General features: G+C 50.1%; 1 protein-coding gene across 4 annotated transcripts; it reads right to left on the bottom strand.

Annotated features, from left to right (window-relative positions):
- Window positions 1-294: 294 nt before the first annotated feature.
- LDLRAD1 (low density lipoprotein receptor class A domain containing 1) lies at window positions 295-14695 on the bottom strand. 4 transcript variants are annotated; one of them, XM_066269122.1, is made up of 6 exons: window positions 14613-14695; window positions 14150-14207; window positions 11044-11172; window positions 7843-7980; window positions 5344-5472; window positions 295-3308 (listed from the first exon to the last, which is right to left on the bottom strand). In XM_066269122.1, the coding sequence occupies exons 1-6, from the start codon at window positions 14631-14633 to the stop codon at window positions 3160-3162; spliced, it is 624 nt and encodes a 207-aa protein (XP_066125219.1). In that variant the 5' UTR covers window positions 14634-14695; the 3' UTR covers window positions 295-3159. The 4 variants fall into 4 exon arrangements, with proteins under 4 accessions (XP_066125219.1, XP_066125222.1, XP_066125220.1 ...); XM_066269125.1 differs by having other exon boundaries at window positions 11044-11169; XM_066269123.1 differs by having other exon boundaries at window positions 14150-14204; window positions 14613-14688.
- Window positions 14696-18020: the final 3325 nt, after the last annotated feature.

Here is an 18020-nt window from a genome sequence, read left to right as displayed (position 1 = left end):
GGATATAAAACAGAAAGCAAAGAACAAACAAACTCATAGACACAGACAACAGTATGGTGGTTACCAGAGGAAAGGGGGGGGTGGAGGGAAGGATGAAAAGGGTTAAAGGGGTCAAATATATGGTGACAGAAGAAGACTAGACTCTGGGTTTTGAGCACACAATGCAGCACTAATGTTGTATGATAGAACTGCACACCTGAAATGTATGCAATGTCATTAACCAATAAACTTAATTAAATTTAAAAAGAAAAGGAACCTGGCTTTTAGTCCTCACCCCGCTACTGACACGCGGAGTGCACTTACACAGGTTGGTCCCGGCCTCGGCGTCTCCATCCTGAAAAATGAAGCCCTGTACCCCCAGGGGCCCCCGGATGGGCTTGGTTGCGAGGGGGGCCACGATACTGGTGCCCCTGGGAGTCTTTCTGAGAAGAGCCACACACCACTGAAGAAGCCTAGGGCTGGATGCCTACCAAGGTCCACCTACCTCTCTCGCACAGGGCCCAACCACAGCACAGCCAACCCCTGCTGGGAACTGGGTGCTCTCCGGCCGCATGAAGCACCAAGGCTGACTGGTATGAGCAAACATAAGCTCATGTTCCCATGGTCTCGCCCCAGCGACCTTGTTTTCAACAACCAATGCTCAGGGCGCCAGGAGCCTGTTGGCATTTGAGTGCTAAAACAAGCTTCTTGTTCCCCAGGCACCAGCTCAACCCTCTCTTCCCTGGAGACTGGTATCCTGCTGGAGAAGCCATAGCCCAGGGCGGGAGGCCAGGGGCTCCCTCTCAGGACTCCCTCGTCTTCCTTCCTCTTCACCTCTTGACTCCCACTCACATAGATTTCCTAAGACCCATGTGTTCTCCCAGGAAGTAGCGCCTGACCATCCCTTCCTCTCTGCCCACTTTGTCCCAGTCCTAACATCTCTTTCTTGGACTGTTGTAATGAAAGGTCACTATAGCTCCAAATGGTGCTGTTGCTTATCATGCCTTATCACCACTGTCCTTAGAATGAAGTGTGACATGCTGTGCCCTCTAGGACCATGTCCCCACTCATCTCCTCACCTCTTCCTGTCTCCCCTCTAACCCCACTGCTGTTTTGGCTGCCCTGACCTAATGGCATTCCCTGGCTGAACTGAACCATCTCACACACCCATACCTTCGTTCACGTGGCCCCTCAGCTGAGAATGCCCCTCACTGCCACCTGCACCACTGGAAGTTCTCATGCCCTGCAGAGCCAGCCCAAATGCCCCTCCTCTAAGAAAGAAGCTCCTCTGGATTGGTGTTCAGAACCCAGGATGCCCCAAGTGAACCCGCAGCTCCTTGCTTGTGCTGCAGTCAGAGAGAAACTCAACTGAAGGTGCCAGAGCCCAGGGCTGACCATCCCTTGGGGAGGATCCCTGACATGCCCTGTCCAAGGAGCTGGTCCTAGTGCCTCAGGGTCAGGAACGTGACTGTGTCCTGGCTCCTGGAGGCCCCTCTTCAGTACCCGCAGTCTAGCATGTCCTGCTGTTCCTCCATCCTTCCATGGTGCAAAGTGCATCCTCCAAGGGACCCTGTGCTCCTGATGTGCAGGGACCCAGGTCTCTTCACTTCTGGGTACCCGGCACCCAGCTTGGCCCCGAGCAGGTGCGTAGAGACTCTTCAGTGAGTGATGAATGAACCAGAGCTCACCTGTCTCTCAGATGCTCAGTTTCAGTTCAAAACTCACATGAGATATATAAAACTGATTTTATTAATTCCAAATGGGAATATGTCTGTCTCCTTTAACAGGAACCCTCTTGTTGGCCACATTTCAAGTCTCTCTTTCAGAAGAAGTGTGGATCACTTTATGACCCTCAAGCTAGTTTTTTAATTTTTTTTATTTTTTACAGAGACAGAGAGTGAGTCAGTGAAAGGGATAGACAGGGACAGACAGACAGGAATGGAGAGAGGTGAGAAGCATCAATCATTAGTTTTTCATTGTGCGTTGCAACACCTTAGTTGTTCATTGATTGCTTTCTCATATGTGCCTTGACCGTGGGCCTTCAGCAGACCGAGTAACCCCTTGCTGGAGCCAGTGACCTTGGGTTCAAGCTGGTGAGCTTTTGCTCAAACCAAATGAGCCCGCGCTGAAGCTGGCGACCTCGAGGTCTCGAACCTGGGTCCTCTGCATCCCAGTCCGATGCTCTATCCACTGCACCACCGCCTGGTCAGGCCCTTAAGCTAATTTTTAAGATACCCTACAGGGACTCTGCATGCCCCCTTTTACTCCACAATCCAAGATATAATCCTATTGATAGCAGAAAAAGTTTCAGGTTTGGGACACCAGACTGTGTTTCAGTCCCCGTTCTAGCACTGACTTTGCTATATGATATGGGGAAAGTAATTTCTGCCTCTGGGCCTTGGTTTCCTCATCTCTTTAGTGGGAGCATCCATCCTTGTTTGTGTGTTGTGAAGCTAGGATGGTATGCAGAGAAAAGCTCATTCACTCAGGCTCTGGGATCAAAATACAATCCCTACGACAAGAAACCTGGGCTGTTTGGCCACTGGTCACAGGGTGGAGGGTGGGGAGTGTTATGCTGGAGAATGGGGTGGACAGAGGGGAGATCTTTCTACAGACCATCTACTCTATAGCTCAGAGCCTCCTGGATGGCGTTCCATTGGCAAGATGACAAAGCCCTGTCTCAGGTGCAATTTCACGTGATCAGTCAGTAGGGCCTGCTAGGATTACTGAGATGAGAAAAATGCTGAGGCTGTAGCCAAGCCCAGCAATATCTGCCGTGTGTACCAAAGGGACAGGAAGTGGCATGCACTCTACATAAGGCCTAGATTCTTCAGTTTGATGTTTGAGCCCCAGACTTATCTTTTCTCTAAGGTCAGGATCTGCAAATCTGTCTTGGAGCAGAGGAGCAGATTTCCTCTGTGTGGGTCCAGAAGCAGGCCTAAAATCATGGAAGCAGATTCCCCTCATCTTTGTTAGGAGCTGCCTAACACGATAGTGAGCTCCCTGTCACTGGAGGCATTCAAAGAGAGGCTGGACATCTTAAAAGCAGGAGAGACAAGTCTTATTCAGAGGCAACAGTGCATAGATCACACTAGTTGATCTTGAAGTCTACCTCCTGCCCTCGTGTTCTTCGACTTGACACTCATGTGAAGGATTACCGGTGCCACCCAGTCGGCCCACTTAGGGTCCAGGACAGGAGTACTCGTCAGACCAGTCAGAGCAGTGCTGCACATGGTCCCGGCAGAGGCTCCTCGGGACACAGCCACAATACGTGAAGACAGTTGAGGGGCAGCGCCACCACCCAGGGCCGCAGGGTGGGCATTCAGTCACTGGAGGGACAAGAGCCAACAGAAGAGCAGCTGTAGTGTCCTGCCAGGCCCAGGGCACGCCCCAGCTCTGGCACACCTGCCATAGCTTCCCAGAGCCCCATCCCATCTGACATGGGTTGACTGTATTCCTTATATCCCTGGGGGAGAGAGAAACTAGATCCCAATTCCTGGGCTGTGTGACCTCAAGCAAGTCTCTTACCCTGTCTAAGCCTCGGTTCCCTCATCTTCTCCAGGTTGTTATTAAAGAATAGTGCCCCAGCCCATCCTCTCTCCCTCACCTTGACTCAGCCCCACCACCCACTTAGAACTCCCTGTGGGTGCCTCATGACTTCCTTTGCCCTGTGCCCAGCGCCACCAGCATTCTTCCCTGCACACCCAGCCTGTCAAAACCCTGCCCAATCTCTAACCAGACATCCCCAAACTACAGCCCGCGGGCCGCATGTGGCCCCCTGAGGCCATTTATCCGGCCCCCCGCCGCACTTCCAGAAGGGGCACCTCTTTCATTGGTGGTCAGTGAGAGGAGCACTGTATGTGGTGGCCCTCCAACTGTCTGAGGGACAGTGAACTGGCCCCTTGTGTAAAAAGTTTGGGGACCCCTGCAAGGACTACTTGAATACTGCCTCTTCTGAGAAGTCTCCCTTGATTCTAACACCCTCTCTTCCCAAGAAAAACCTCCCCATGTCCTCATCACTTCTTTTGGCATCAGCATGATGTGAGTCCTGTGGCTAGGACACATGTTTGACTCCTTACTGTCCTCTAACACAGTGGTCCCCAACCTTTTTTGGGCCACGAACCAGTTTAATGTCAGAAAATATTTTCACGGACCTGCCTTTAGGGTGGGACGGATAAATGTATCACGTGACCGAGACAAGCATCAAGAGTGAGTCTTGCCCTGGCCGGTTGGCTCAGCGGTAGAGCGTCGGCCTAGCGTGCGGAGGACCCGGGTTCGATTCCCGGCCAGGGCACACAGGAGAAGCGCCCATTTGCTTCTCCACCCCTCCGCCGCGCTTTCCTCTCTGTCTTTCTCTTCCCCTCCCGCAGCCAAGGCTCCATTGGAGCAAAGATGGCCCGGGCGCTGGGGATGGCTCTGTGGCCTCTGCCTCAGGCGCTAGAGTGGCTCTGGTCACAACATGGCGATGCCCAGGATGGGCAGAGCATCGCCCCCTGGTGGGCAGAGCGTCGCCCCTGGTGGGCGTGCCGGGTGGATCCCGGTCGGGCGCATGCGGGAGTCTGTCTGACTGTCTCTCCCTGTTTCCAGCTTCAGAAAAAAAAAAAAAAAAGAGTGAGTCTTAGATGGATATAACAGAGGGAATCTGGTCATTTAAAAAAAATAAAACATTGTTCAGACTTAAATATAAATAAAACGGAAATAATGTAAGTTATTTATTCTTTCTCTGCAGACCGGTACCAAATGGCCCACGGACCGGTACCGGTCCGCGGGCCTGGGGGTTGAGGACCACTGCTCTAGCAGACCCTGGGACATCCCCAGCCACAGTGTTCAGACCATGTTTGTTGATTAAACACTGAGGAAGAGAATGCAAAGAAATCAGGGCAGTTAAAAGACACCAGATGCGGGGGGGGGGGGGGGGGGGGGGGAAGACACCAGATGCGGAGTCAGGAGACCTGGAATTAGGGAGGGTTCACCAAGCTCCCTTCCTATCATTTGTTATATTAAGTCCCTTCTGCTCTCTGGCATTAGTTTACCTTTATATAAATTGGGGCCAGTGACTCCTGCCCTGCTTTCCTCACAAGGTTGTAGGGAGGTGCAGAGGAGGTGAGGGAAACTCAAGTTCAAACTCTAGGTGGGCTACAGACATCTTGCGCAATCACCCTCTGAGCCCCAGCTTCCTCCTCTGTGTCCTTGAAAGTGAGTTCCCCACCACTAAACCTCCAGAAGGAGCCACGTGAGGGCATCCACTGGAGGCATCCAGGCAGGGATGCAAGGAGGGGGTGCAGGGGGCACCTCAGAGATTCCTGGTCAAGCCCTGGTCACTGCCTGACCACCTGCCCCAGCCCACCCTGTGCCGATTCCCACCTGGGCTCCGTTCATCCGAGCAGTCCCCGCAGTTGTTGGTCCCATCGCACTTTTGGTCTGAGTAGATCCAGGAGGCTGGGTCTCCACAGTGGGCCACAAGGAATTTGGGGAGACTCTGGGGCACATCTCCTACAGATGAGGCAGGAGGAAGTCTACATCTGGCCACAGCTTTCTTTCTCAGGGCTGTCTGAAGGTGGATTGTCCTAGCCACCTTGGCAGCTGCTAAACTTGGGGTCACTGTGTATCCATCCCAGGAAGGGCATGAGGAGGAGATCTCCCAGGGAGGAGATCGAGTCAAAAGGAGAGAAATGTTCTTTTCCTGTACATCCAACAAGATGCCCAGAGAGCTGCTTCCCACTTCCTCATTCTCTGCTCAGCTTCTGTGCACCCCTACCCTACACCACTGCCTGCACTTTCCTCCCTCCAGAAATGTCCCCCTTGGCACCGATCCAAAATCAGTCTACTGCAAGACCAGGTTCAAGTTCCGACATCTCCAGGAATCCTTCTACAACTGGAACATAACAAGAATAAATGTGAAGTCTTGCACTTGGGTCCCAGAACTCAGAGGACGTGAGTTCACATACCCTGAGAGAGGGAGTCAGAATACCTTTCTTGAAAGTGGGTTCTGCGTTAGGCAGCAGAGTGACAAGTCTACCAAAAATTAACACAAACTCAGGCCACATTAATAGAAGTGTAACTCAGATCTGAGAGGGGGAAAGCCCTTGTTACTTGGACGAACCAAAGCTGGTCAGAAGTGTTACGAATGCTTCTAGAGGCTGTCCAGGGAGGCAAACATGGGCAGCTGGTATGTGTTCTGTGGGATGCTGGTGGAAATTGAACACAAGGGAGATGTCTGGAATTTTAGAATGTGGCCCAGAGAAAGGGACACTTATGTGGGGCAAAAAAGCAGTCTTCAACTTCATGCAATGCCATCATCATGGAGACAGATTAAAATGTGGTTTGTTGGGGGCAGGGATTGATGAGAGGGCAGAGCTGGAACCAATCAAGGATGCTAGTGGGAGACATTCTCATGGAAAAACCATGCAATGATGGGAGTTGCTGCCTCAAGTTGTAGTGAGCTCCCCATCCCAGGAGTATACAAGTGGAAGTTAGGTGGCTTCTCTTGGGTTTGTTATAGAGGGGATTTGGGCATGAGCTGGCACATGGACTAGATGATTTTAAGATCTCTTCTAGTCTTGAAGGTTTAATGATATAAAGGCACTCCTCTCATTATCTCCCCTATTCCACCCACTTTAACCAAGCTCTCTCCCTCCTTCCTGGAAAGTGTCCTGGCTCCTCTCTCCTGAGAATTTTCAGGTCTTTAAGGTCTGGGACAAGATCATCCCATTCATCCATTTACTTACTCATTCCATCATTTATTCAGCAAATTATTCTGAATACCCCTCTGTGTCATGCCCTGTGCTAGACACTGGGGTCTCCAAGGTCAAGCAGACCAGGCCTGCCCCAGAGGAGTTTACAGTCTGATGGCCATGGCAAATATGCCAATCAAAGAATGACAACCAACGTGACTAGGGCTGGGACACAGGGGATCACAAAGGCTGTGGGAGCCCAAAGGAGGTAACTTAAACTGATCTAAGAGTCAGGGAAAGACCTTGGCTGATTGGTTCAGTGGATTAAGTGTTGACACAGCATGTGGAAGTCCTAGGTTTGATTCCCAGTCAGGGCACAGAGGAGAAGTGACCATCTGCTTCTCCACCCCTCCCCCTCCCCCTCCCTCTTCTCTCTCTCTCTCTTTTCTCCCACAGCTATGGCTCAATTGATTCAAGTACCTTGGCCCCAGATGCTGAGGATGGCTCTGTGGAACCTTTGCCTCAGGCACTGAAAATAGCTCAGTTGCAAGCATGGTCCCCATATGAGCAGAGCATCAGCCCCACACGAGTCACCAGGTAAATCCTGGTTGGGGTACATGCAGAGGTCTGTCTCTCTATCTTTAATCCTCTCACTTAAAAAAAGAGAAGAGTCAGACCTGTGGTGGCGCAGTGGATAAAGCGTCAACCTGGAAATGCTGAGGTTGCCAGTTCAAAAGACTGGGCTTGCCTGGTCAAGGCACATATGGGAGTTGATGCTTCCTGCTCCTCCTCCCCTTCTCTCTCTCTCTCTCTCTCTCTCTCTCTCTCTCTCTCTCTCTCCCCTCTCTATAATGAATAAATAAATAAAAAGAGAAGAGTCAGGGAAAGCTTCCTGGTAGAGATACACTTGAACTCTGCCATGAAGTTTGAATACAGGTTCTCTGGGCATGATGCACAGAATGATGGCATTCCCTAATGTGGGCACATAAATATGTGTGCAGGTGGGGACAGGTGTTTCTGGCTGAGGGCACCATATAAGCAAAGGGCTGAGGACACAAAAGTGCCTGGTAATTTCAAGAATGATTGAGCTTCATTTCGGCTGCAGGGTTACTTAGAGTTGGGGGGGTAAACCCTCAAAGGGCCCTGGCAGGCCCCTCCAGAGTCAGGGCAGAACTGAGCAGGTACTCACGGCACAAAGCCTCATCCTCGTCATCGCCATGGGGACAGGTGCGGACGCCATCACAGACCCCACTGGCCGAGATGCAGCTCCTTCGATCATGGCACAGGAAGCCGGTCCTGTTTGTCAGAGTCACACAGGCCTGGGCCCCTGATTGGGCAGGGGGAAGCCTGGAGGGTCAAGGGTGGTGCTCACAAGAGCATCACCAGGTTCCCATACCTGAGGCCCACTGAGGAGTGAGGAGTGAGGAGTGAGGAGGGTACTGAGCTTAGCACTGGAGGCCAAAGTCCCAGCTCTACTACTTGACAGCTGAGTGACCTTGGGCAAGCGAATCTACCTCTCTGAGCCTCAGATCTCTTGTCTGCAAAATGAGGATCATAATGCACACCCATAGCATGGTTGGGGAGATTTATATGACACCAGAACACAGAATGTGCAGAGTGAGTCACGGCTCCCTCCTTCACTGAGATCTTCCTGATGGTCTCACAGGAGGCTCCTGAGGACAGGGCTTAGTCAGTGAAATGGTTTTAATGGTGGTGCTCCTGGCACTGGGTTGGGTTATCAGAAACAGTATATTGGGCCTGGGCTGGGGACCGTTATGCCATCATTCCTTATATCTGGGCGCAACTTCATGGTCACAAAGCACTTTCACATTTTTATTCTATTGCCCCCCTAAACCCCTTTGAAGCATTATCATTAGCACCATTTTATAGATGAGAAAAGGAGGGCTCAGAGAGGCGTAACAGCCCGGTCGCACAGCAAATAACCCAGGCCTGCTGACTCAGCTCTTTCCCAAGGCGGGGCTGCCTTCCCAGTGTCCAGGGATGGGGGGCCACCATCTAACATGTCTTCTTTCTGAGAGTCTTCCCTCCCACCCATTGAGGGGGGCACCCACCCCCAGAGCTGCCCCAAAGAGTTAAAGGAGAGAAACTGTCAGATAAGTTGAGAGGTCACCCTGGCTTACAAGCAGCGCACACATGCATGCAGACTGGAGATGACCGCAGGTTTGTGCTTGTGCGTTTGAGCACATGGGAAACATGTTTTAGCTCCCAGAACTGCCTCAGCTAGTGCAAGGGGGACTGACTCTGAGAAACTCTCACACTGTCACACACACATACACACAATGCACATGCACACAGATATGCACACACAAGTACACAGACATGTACGCACATACAGAGACACATACATAACAGACACATAAACACAGACACACAGCCATGGTTGGGTAGCTCACTTGGTTAGAACATTGTCCCAACATGTTGCAAGGTCAATTCCTGGTCAGGGCACATAAAAGAATCAACCAACGATGGCATGAATGAGTGAAACAACAAATTGATGCTTCTTTCTTTTTTTTTTTAAATAGTTTTTATTTTTTTAAATTTTATTTATTTATTTATTTATTTATTTATTTATTTATTTTTACAGAGGCAGAGATAGACAGGGACAGACAGACAGGAATGGAGAGAGATGAGAAGCATCAATCATTAGTTTTTCGTTTCGACTTCTTAGTTGTTCATTGATTGCTTTCTCATATGTGCCTTGACCATGGGCCTTCAGCAGACCGAGTAACCCCTTGCTGGAGCCAGCGACCTTGGGTCCAAGCTGGTGAGCTTTGCTCAAACCAGATGAGCCAGCGCTCAAGCTGGTGACCTCGGGGTCTCGAACCTGGGTCCTTCTGCATCCCAGTCCGACACTCTATCCACTGCACCACCACCTGGTCAGGCTGATGCTTCTTTCTCTCTTTCTTTCTCTCTGTCTCTCTCCCTTACTCTCTCTAAAAATCAATAAATAGGCCCTGGCCAGTTGGCTCAGTGGTAGAGCATCGGCCTGGCGTGCGGAAGTCCTGGGTTCGATTCCCGGCCAGGGCACACAGGAGAGGCGCTCATCTGCTTCTCCACCCCTCCCCCTCTCCTTTCTCTCTGTCTCTCTCTTCCCCTCCCACAGCCAAGGCTCCATTGGAGCAAAAGATGGCCCGGGCGCTGGGGATGGCTCCTTAGCCTCCGCCCCAGGCGCTAGAGTGGCTCTGATCGCGCTAGAGTGGCTCTGATCGCGATAGAGCGACGCCCGGATGGGCAGAGCATCACCCCCTGGTGGGTGTGCCGGGTAGATCCCGGTCGGGCGCAAGTGGGAGTCTGTCTGACTGCCTCCCCGTTTCCAGCTTCGGAAAAAAAATAAAAAATAAAAAATCAATAAATAAAAATAAAAAAGACACATGTGTGTACATACAAGCACGTGAGTGCAACTCCTTATGTGTGCACATCTGCCCTAAGTGCCTGTATTTCTGCATAGGCATGTAGACAACTGTGAATTTAGCCTCCCTCATCTTGTCCCCTTACACCCTCCAGCCACCATTTGTCAGAAAAGTAGGGGCTGTGACACTCTACACTCAGTTCAAACCCCTTCCTATGGCTCTCTGGATGGTGTGCTCCCTCCTCCGTGCAGCCTTTGAGGCCCTAGGCACCTGGCCTGCCCGCTGCTCCAGCCCTCTGTATCCACTGGCCTTCTTGCAGTCTCTCCTCCTCATGATTCCTCCCACCCCAGGGGCTCTGCACATGCTGTTCCCTGTGCCTAGGATGCTTTTCCTATCATCACCTTCACTAAACAATTCCCATTTCCCACATGCCTCAGCTCCCTTCTATTTCTCAAGGTGTCCATGCTGATTCCCAGATGGGTCAGAGGCCCTATTCCAGACTCCCAGAGCCCTGTTAACCTTGTCTTAATGTGCTTATTTGATTAATGCCTATGTCTCTCTCCAAATTGTTAGCTCCGTGAGGGCAGAGACCATGTTGGGGTGCACCAGTGAAACTTGGGCCACAGGGAAGTATCAGACACACTCTTATCTTGTATGATGGAGACAGACACACAGGCAGATGGCACCACTCAGGACAGCCAGGCTAGGAGAAAAGGAAGTCAGGAGGTTGTGGGGGCTGAGGCAAGTCTCCTAACCCAGCCTGGAGATTAAGGCAGGCTTCCTGGAGGAGGTGGATCATCTAAGCTGAGTTCTCTGAACATCTCAGGTTACAGATGTGTAAATGGAAGCTCAGAGACACATTAATGTCAGTGTGTGTGCCTGAGTCTGTGCACGTACCTTAAGGAATTGTCCAAAAGTCACTTCGTGGAGAAGCCAGGTAGGGTCAGGTTCCCCCCATTTTTCTGCACCCTCCATTCCCTCCCAGCGAGTCTGACCCATCCTCTCTTGCCCACCCTGACCTGGAGTACGTGGTGGGGGTCCAAGGATGGTGACCACGGCGATCAGGGCTGCAAGAGTTGCCAGCAGGAGCAGCACAAAGATGGAAAGGCAGGCCCCTCGGCGAGAGCAGCACAGGGGGCTGCAGCCTGCTGTGTGGAGCAGAAAACCAGTGGTGGAGCAGCCAGCACTGGGGCCCAGGGACCCCCTCCGCCCACCTTCCTATAAGTGACTTGTCCCCATGTGGGGATTTGTTTGGGGGCCAAATAGGTTCCCTGGAGGAGGAGTTTCTTAAGCCCATCATGATGCTGTCAGTTCTGACTGTGGGCTTACCGCCACCAAGCACCAGTCCCTGGCCCCTAGTTCTGTAGTTGGTGAATGGCAAGTTGAGCTGAGGGGCCCAGGTTTCTGCTCCACTGCCCTTACCCTCCTGTCCTTCCACAAGGCCATCTCTTCAGAAGGCAGGGTTTGCTTTTCAAACCCCTATCATGGGGCAGAAACTACAGCAGGCCCTTCATAGCCATTATTTTATTTTTCAAAGTAACACTTTATAGATGAGGAAACAGGCTCAGAGAAGACAAGGTCTGACCTCATGAAGAGCTGGGATGTGAGTTCACACCTATTTGCCACCAAAACCAGAACACTTTCCACGATGACAACTGATTGTCCATTTTGCAGCCCTCCAGGAGGCTGGTTGAAATCCCAGCTCCCCCACTTCCCAGCTGGGCCCCTCTGAGACTGTCACTTTGCTTCTCTGTGCCTGTTTCCTGATGTGGAAAATGAAGGTAATAATACCTACCATAGGGATGTCGAGAGAATTAAGCTACTTAATATATTAAAACAGTGCTTTAATATAGTAAAGGTTTTAGCTATTGTTAGTGTTTACTGAGCATTTACTATGTACCTGGCTGTATCCTAAGCACTATGAAAATAATGGTAATTGGAAACATCCTGCTCCTTTAATTTACTTTGTTCCTTTAATTTTTTTTTTTTAAACAGAGACAGAGAGTCAGAGTGAGGAATAGTTAGGAACAGACAGACAGGAAAGGAGAGAGATGAGAAGCATCAATCATTAGTTCTTTGTTGCGACACCTTAGTTGTTCATTGATTGCTTTCTCATATGTGCCTTGACCGTGGGGCTACAGCAGACCGAGCAACGCCTTGCTCAAGCCAGCGACCTTGGGTCTAAGCTGGTGAGCTTTTGCTCAAACCAGATGAGCCCACGCTCAAGCTGGTGACCTCGGGGTCTTGAACCTGGGTCCTCTGCATCCTAGTCTGACGCTCTATCCACTGCGCCACGGCCTGGTCAGGCTGTTCCTTTAATTTTTGCTTGCTTGTGAAGTAATAAAAAAAAAAAAGAAAGCTTTATTGAGAACCTACTAGGTGTCCTGCTCTGTAGAGGACACAAAAGCACTCATAGCTCAGTCATTGCCAGCTGAAAGTTTATAATTTCACTTAAAATGCAATTAATTCATGGGCAGGTTAAAAGGAGAGTATGGGTACAACTGCTGCGCTCTGGGTCCCAGTTATTTCAGAGAAAGAAGCAGAACGGGTTCGATACATCTGTGTCCCCAGGTTCCAGCAAAAAAGCAGGCACATAGTAGATGCTTTGTGAATACTCTGACCCCACAGCTCCAGGAGAGAAGGGAAGACTCCAGTTCAGGTCAGTTCAGGTCTCATCCATCCAACCCACTCATATTTGTGAAGCTGCCTATTCTGCTCACCTGCTAGTCAGCTCTGTCCCTGTGTAGGTCACAGAGCCAGGTAGTAAGTGTGGTTAAGGAAGTGTGAGCAAAGTGTCACAGGTGCTCGAAGGAGGGTGGGATTTCGCCCGGCAGGTGAGGTAAGGGTACAAGGAGAGGACATTCCAGATAGGAAGCTTAGGAGGATCAAGTCCTGGTGGGTGGTGTGTGGGGGACAGCCAGTGGCCCAGTGTGACTGAAGCTGAGATTCATGTGTGGTTGGGAAAGGAGAGGATAGTAGGAGATGCAGCATAAAGCTAAAAAACTGATAACCTCTACAAGCCCTAGTTGTGGTTTCCTTGTTGTCAGCAAACACAGGTAAACTCAGGTAACCAGGGAGACAAGACAGTGTGAGGCTGAGCAAGAGCGTCCTGGTCAACCAAGCAGCCACTCCTCAAATATTTGTACAGCACAGGCCATGGGCAAGACGGGGTCACAGGAGAGACTTGGGCAGAACTGAGGCCCACGCCCAGATGAAGATGCTGCTCTCCAAAGCTGGAAAGCCCTCAGGCGCCAATCCTTCCTCTGGACAGATGTGGAAAAGAAGGCATTTGTTTTACAACAGTGCCCATCATGAGCCAGGACTTGGAAATAAACAAACATTAATATGAAGCAACAAAGGTACCAGAGCTTTGCAAACAGAAGGACCCCGATTTGAATTTGAACCCTCTCTCCCACCTTCCAGCTCTGTGGGATCCCAGCTTGGCCAAGTGATTCAACCTCTCTTAGCCTCAGCTGCCTCATCTGTTACTGCCCCATAACAGGAAGGGGGGGGGTGTCTCAGAGCTGTCCTAAGAATTTAAGAGACCATGCAGTGTCAGGCACATAATAGGGCCTTGATCTCTTATAGCCATATTTAGTATCTACCTCTCTGGGTCTGCTTCCTCATTGATCAAATATGGGTCAAGACAGAGCAAATAGTAGATGCTCAATAAATGAACTAGTCGCACAAGTCAGTGGCACATAGTAGGTTCTGAGTAAGTGTATGATCCTGCCAACTTTATCCCTCAGTGGTAAACTGAGTTGCCCAGGTCACCCACTGGGTCAAGTATTTGACTCCAGAGCTCTTTCCTGTATAGGGCGCAGGTGGATTCTATATGTGGTGTAGTGTCTGTGAGGTAGGCAATATACAGTAGGTGCTCAGCAAATGCTTGTGCAGAAGAAAGATGAATAACTCCATTAAGTAGGTTATCAGCTTTCCATTAAGTAGGTTATCAGCCTAGCTGGCCAGGAACTTGGCAGTGAAGTTGGAAGGGAGCAGAGAGGTCTGAGGGACAGTTGGAGCCTAGGGTGTCCTCTCTGAGCCTCTGTAGCAATGGCCCAACCTCAGGGAACCCTACCTGAGAGAGGGCCTCAGGGCACTGGCCCTAGGCCCTCCATCCTTTACCTTCTTCTCCAGGGAGGACTTTGGTTCCAGCAGCAGCATTGCCATTGCCATCCGCCTGCTTGAGACAGAGTGAGGCATGGGCTCAGTCCAGCCTTGTAGAGCCACAAAAAAAGCATTTTTCACAAAAGTCACTGAGAGCCTTAGATAGAACCACTAGCCACTCACAAAAGAACTCATCATTACCGCTTCACATTTCCACACCTTTGCCTATACTGTGCCCTTTGCTTGGAATGCCTTTGCTTCCACTGTTCACTTGGTAAACACTGATCCTTCAAAGCATCTCAGATGGCTCCTTCTCAGAGGCTTTCCCTGATGCCCCCTCCCATGATGTGGATGCATCCCTCCCCACCCTGTCCAGAGCAGAGGGACGCTGAGCCACCTCAACAACTATCTCCCCTTTACGGCCCACTCCTGCCCCAGGTCGGCTCCCCCAGGGCAGGAGCCATCTCAGGGCAGATCCTACCTGAGGGAAGATCTTGTTCATGTCTCCAGTTCCAAGCACTCAGCCCCCAGCTCCAGTCTCTGGGCACTGGGGTGGGTGCATAGAACTCAGCGCAGGTCCCCTGCCTTGTCACCAGGGGCAGCCTAGCCGCACCCTTGTGGGCCGTCCCTCCTCAGGTTGCCTCCCAGGTGGAGGGAAGGGCGGGAGGGCCCTCCTCCTGCCCAGCCTTTCCCCACTCTGTAGTCTGAGTCAATGCTCTAGGGTTGTTAAAATTCTCACCCCCATTTGACAAAGAGCCTGAGGTGCAGAGACAAGGCCCTATAAGGTAGGGCTGGAGATTTGAATGCAGAAGCTTTTCAGGACCTGCTTTAGCTCCACATCAGTGATGAGGCTTAAGAATCTCTAGAAATTCCTACTGCTACCACCGATCACTACTGTGTATTGAGCACTTACCTTAGCCACCTGCTGTACGACATGCTTTAGATTGTATATATATATATTTTAATTTTTTAATTTATTCATTTTAGAGAGGAGAGGGAGAGACAGAGAGAGAGAAGGGGGGAGGAGCAGGAAGCATCAACTCCCATATGTGCCTTGACCAGGCAAGCCCAGGGTTTCAAACCGGCAACCTCAGCATTTCCAGGTCGACGCTTTATCCACTGCGCCACCACAGGTCAGGCCTAGATTGTATATATTAACTCATTTGGTCCTCTCAGCCCCAGAAGATAGAGACTATTATCATCTCTATTTTACAGATGTGGAAACTGTAGTGGCACAGTGGATAGAGCATTGACCTAGAATGCCAAGGTTGCTGGTTCGAAACCCTGGGTTTGCCTGGTCAAGGCACATATGGGGGTTGATGCTTCCTGCCCCTGCCCCTTCTCTGTCTCCTCTCTAAAAATAAATAAAATCTTAAAAAAACACACACACACAGAGAAGAAAATAATTAAAAAAAAAAAGAAATTGATGCATAGAGACATTTAATAACTTGCCCAAGGTTCACATTTGAAAAATGGCAGAGGCCCTGGCCAGTTGGCTCGGCGGTGGAGCGTCGGCCTGGCGTGCGGGGGACCCGGGTTCGATTCCCGGCCAGGGCATATAGGAGAAGCGCCCATTTGCTTCTCCACTCCCATCCCCTCCTTCCTCTCTGTCTCTCTCTTCCCCTCCCGCAGCCAAGGCTCCATTGGAGCGGGGATGGCCGGGACGCTGTGGATGGCTCCTTGGCCTCTGCCCCAGGCGCTGGAGTGGCTCGGGTTGCGGCAGGGCGACGCCCCGGAGGGGCGAAGCGTCGCCCCCTGGTGGGCAGAGCATCGCCCCTGGTGGGCGTGCCGGGTGGATCCCGGTCGGGCGCATGCGGGAGTCTGTCTGGCTGTCTCTCCCCGTTTCCAGCTTCTTTTTAAAAAAGAAAAAAAAAAAAAAAAGAGAAAAATGGCAGAGTTAAGACTATACTTTCAGGGATCATTTCTATAGTTTGAAAAGTGGCAGAGGATACAGGCCTGGCTGGCTGAAAGGTTCACACCCTTACCTCTACCCATGCCCTCACCACTCAAAAGTCTGGTCCTCAGACCAGCAGCCACATCATGTGGGAGTTGGTTACCCAACCAGAACCTGCATCTTTACAAGATCCCCATAAGATTTGAATGAACAATTTGAAAACCTCAACTGCCTGGCCTCTGCTGGCACAGTGGATAAAGTGTCAACCTGGATTGCTGAGGTCACTGGTTGAGACCCTGGGCTTGCCTGGTCAAGGCACATATGGGAGTTGATGCTTTCTGCTCCTCTCCCCTTCTAAAATAAATAAATTGAAAAAATAGAAAGAAAAGAAAAGCACTAACTTACTGTAGGCTGTTAGGCTGCTCTTTAAAAAATGTATTTGGTCATGTGGATTTTCCTACCTGGTGATTTGTTTTTTCACCTCTTTCCCACTCGTTTATGGGTGATTTGGCTTCTTATTGACTTATAGATTTATGTTGGATTCGTCATTTGTTAAAATGGTTAAAGGTATCTCCCAGTCTGTAGCTTGTCACTCACATAGAGTAACTTCTGCTGGGTTCCTCTTTTTAAATCCATCTTTCTTGCCCAGACCAGGTAAAAGTCTCATTTCATGAAGTCTTCTTCAACTTTTCCCGCTCCCTTTGGTTTGTTTTTCCTTATATTTTCTATGATCTGGGACTCCATCTTCACCTGGCTGTGCCTAGGACAGACCCTCTTGACATGAGATGAGCCTAACCTCAAGTTGAGTCAGACAGACCAGAGTTTTTATCCCAACTCTGCCAAATAAATACCTATCTAATTTAAGGTGGCCAATCACAGCCTCATTCACAGACAGGAGAAAGAGACAAGAAAAGAGAGAGGGAGAGAGAGAGAGAGAAATGGGGGGGGGGTAGGAACAGTAAGCATCAACTTGTAGTAGTTGCTTCTTGTATGTGCCCCTGACTGGCAAGCCAGGGTCTTCAAACCAATGACTCCAACCCCACATTCCAGGTTGACACTCTATCCACTGTACCACCATAGGTCTGCTAATTTTTTCTTTTTTTAAAGTTAAATTCTTTTTTTTTTCTGGTGACAGAGACAGAGAGAGACAGAGAAAGACAAAGAGGGACAGACAGGAAGGAAGAGATGAGAAGCATCACATCTTCGTTGCAGCACCTTAGTTGTTAATTGCTTTCTCACATGTGCCTTGCCTGGAGGGCTACAGCAGAGTGAGCGACCCCTTGCTCAAACCAGTGACCTCGGGCTTCAAGTCAGCAGCCTTTGGGCTCAAGCTGATGAGACTGCGCTCAAGTTGGCGACCTTGGGGTTTCGAACCTGGGTCCTCTGCGTCCCAGTCTGAAACTCTATCCACTGCGCCACCACCTGGTCAGGCTAAAGTAAAATTCTCTTTGAAAATGTCAGTGATTTAATCAGCCTAAAATCAAAAGAGGGGAGGACACAGATATTTGCTTACCTACTGAACATCAGGAAGGATTGGGTTATTTTCACATATATGAATCTCATAAACAGAAGGGGAAAGTTTGTCTATACTTGGATTAATACTTTTAAGACAAATAAGGGTATCTCAGGAAGCAAAGAAAAACAAAATCAAGGGCAGGTGAGAGAGAGAATATACGACAATCTACAATTTGCTCCTTTTTATCTAGGTATTCTTCTTATTATTTTGTTTTTATAAGGGAGGGCTTTTCTAACAATGTGCTGACTCCTATAAATCTGCAGCATTTTATTTCCCCCTCAGTTTGCTTCACTAGATGTGTTTCAGTTAAACCTGTCCCTGATACTAAGTAAGTACCAGGGGTAAGAAATAAGACAACCAGGATTTTTCTTTAAGGTGTACTCCAACCCAATTCCCATGTTCTATAACTGTTTTCTCATAAAAAATAAGAAACTGATTTCTTGATGACTCCAATGACTGCTTACTCCTCTCTTCTGCAT

Source organism: Saccopteryx bilineata, chromosome 3, assembly GCF_036850765.1.
Source record: "Saccopteryx bilineata isolate mSacBil1 chromosome 3, mSacBil1_pri_phased_curated, whole genome shotgun sequence".
In the NCBI taxonomy this organism is placed as follows: Eukaryota; Metazoa; Chordata; class Mammalia; order Chiroptera; family Emballonuridae; genus Saccopteryx; species Saccopteryx bilineata.
The sequence above is the reverse complement of the archived record's forward strand: the minus strand, read 5'-3'. Positions and strand labels throughout refer to the sequence as shown.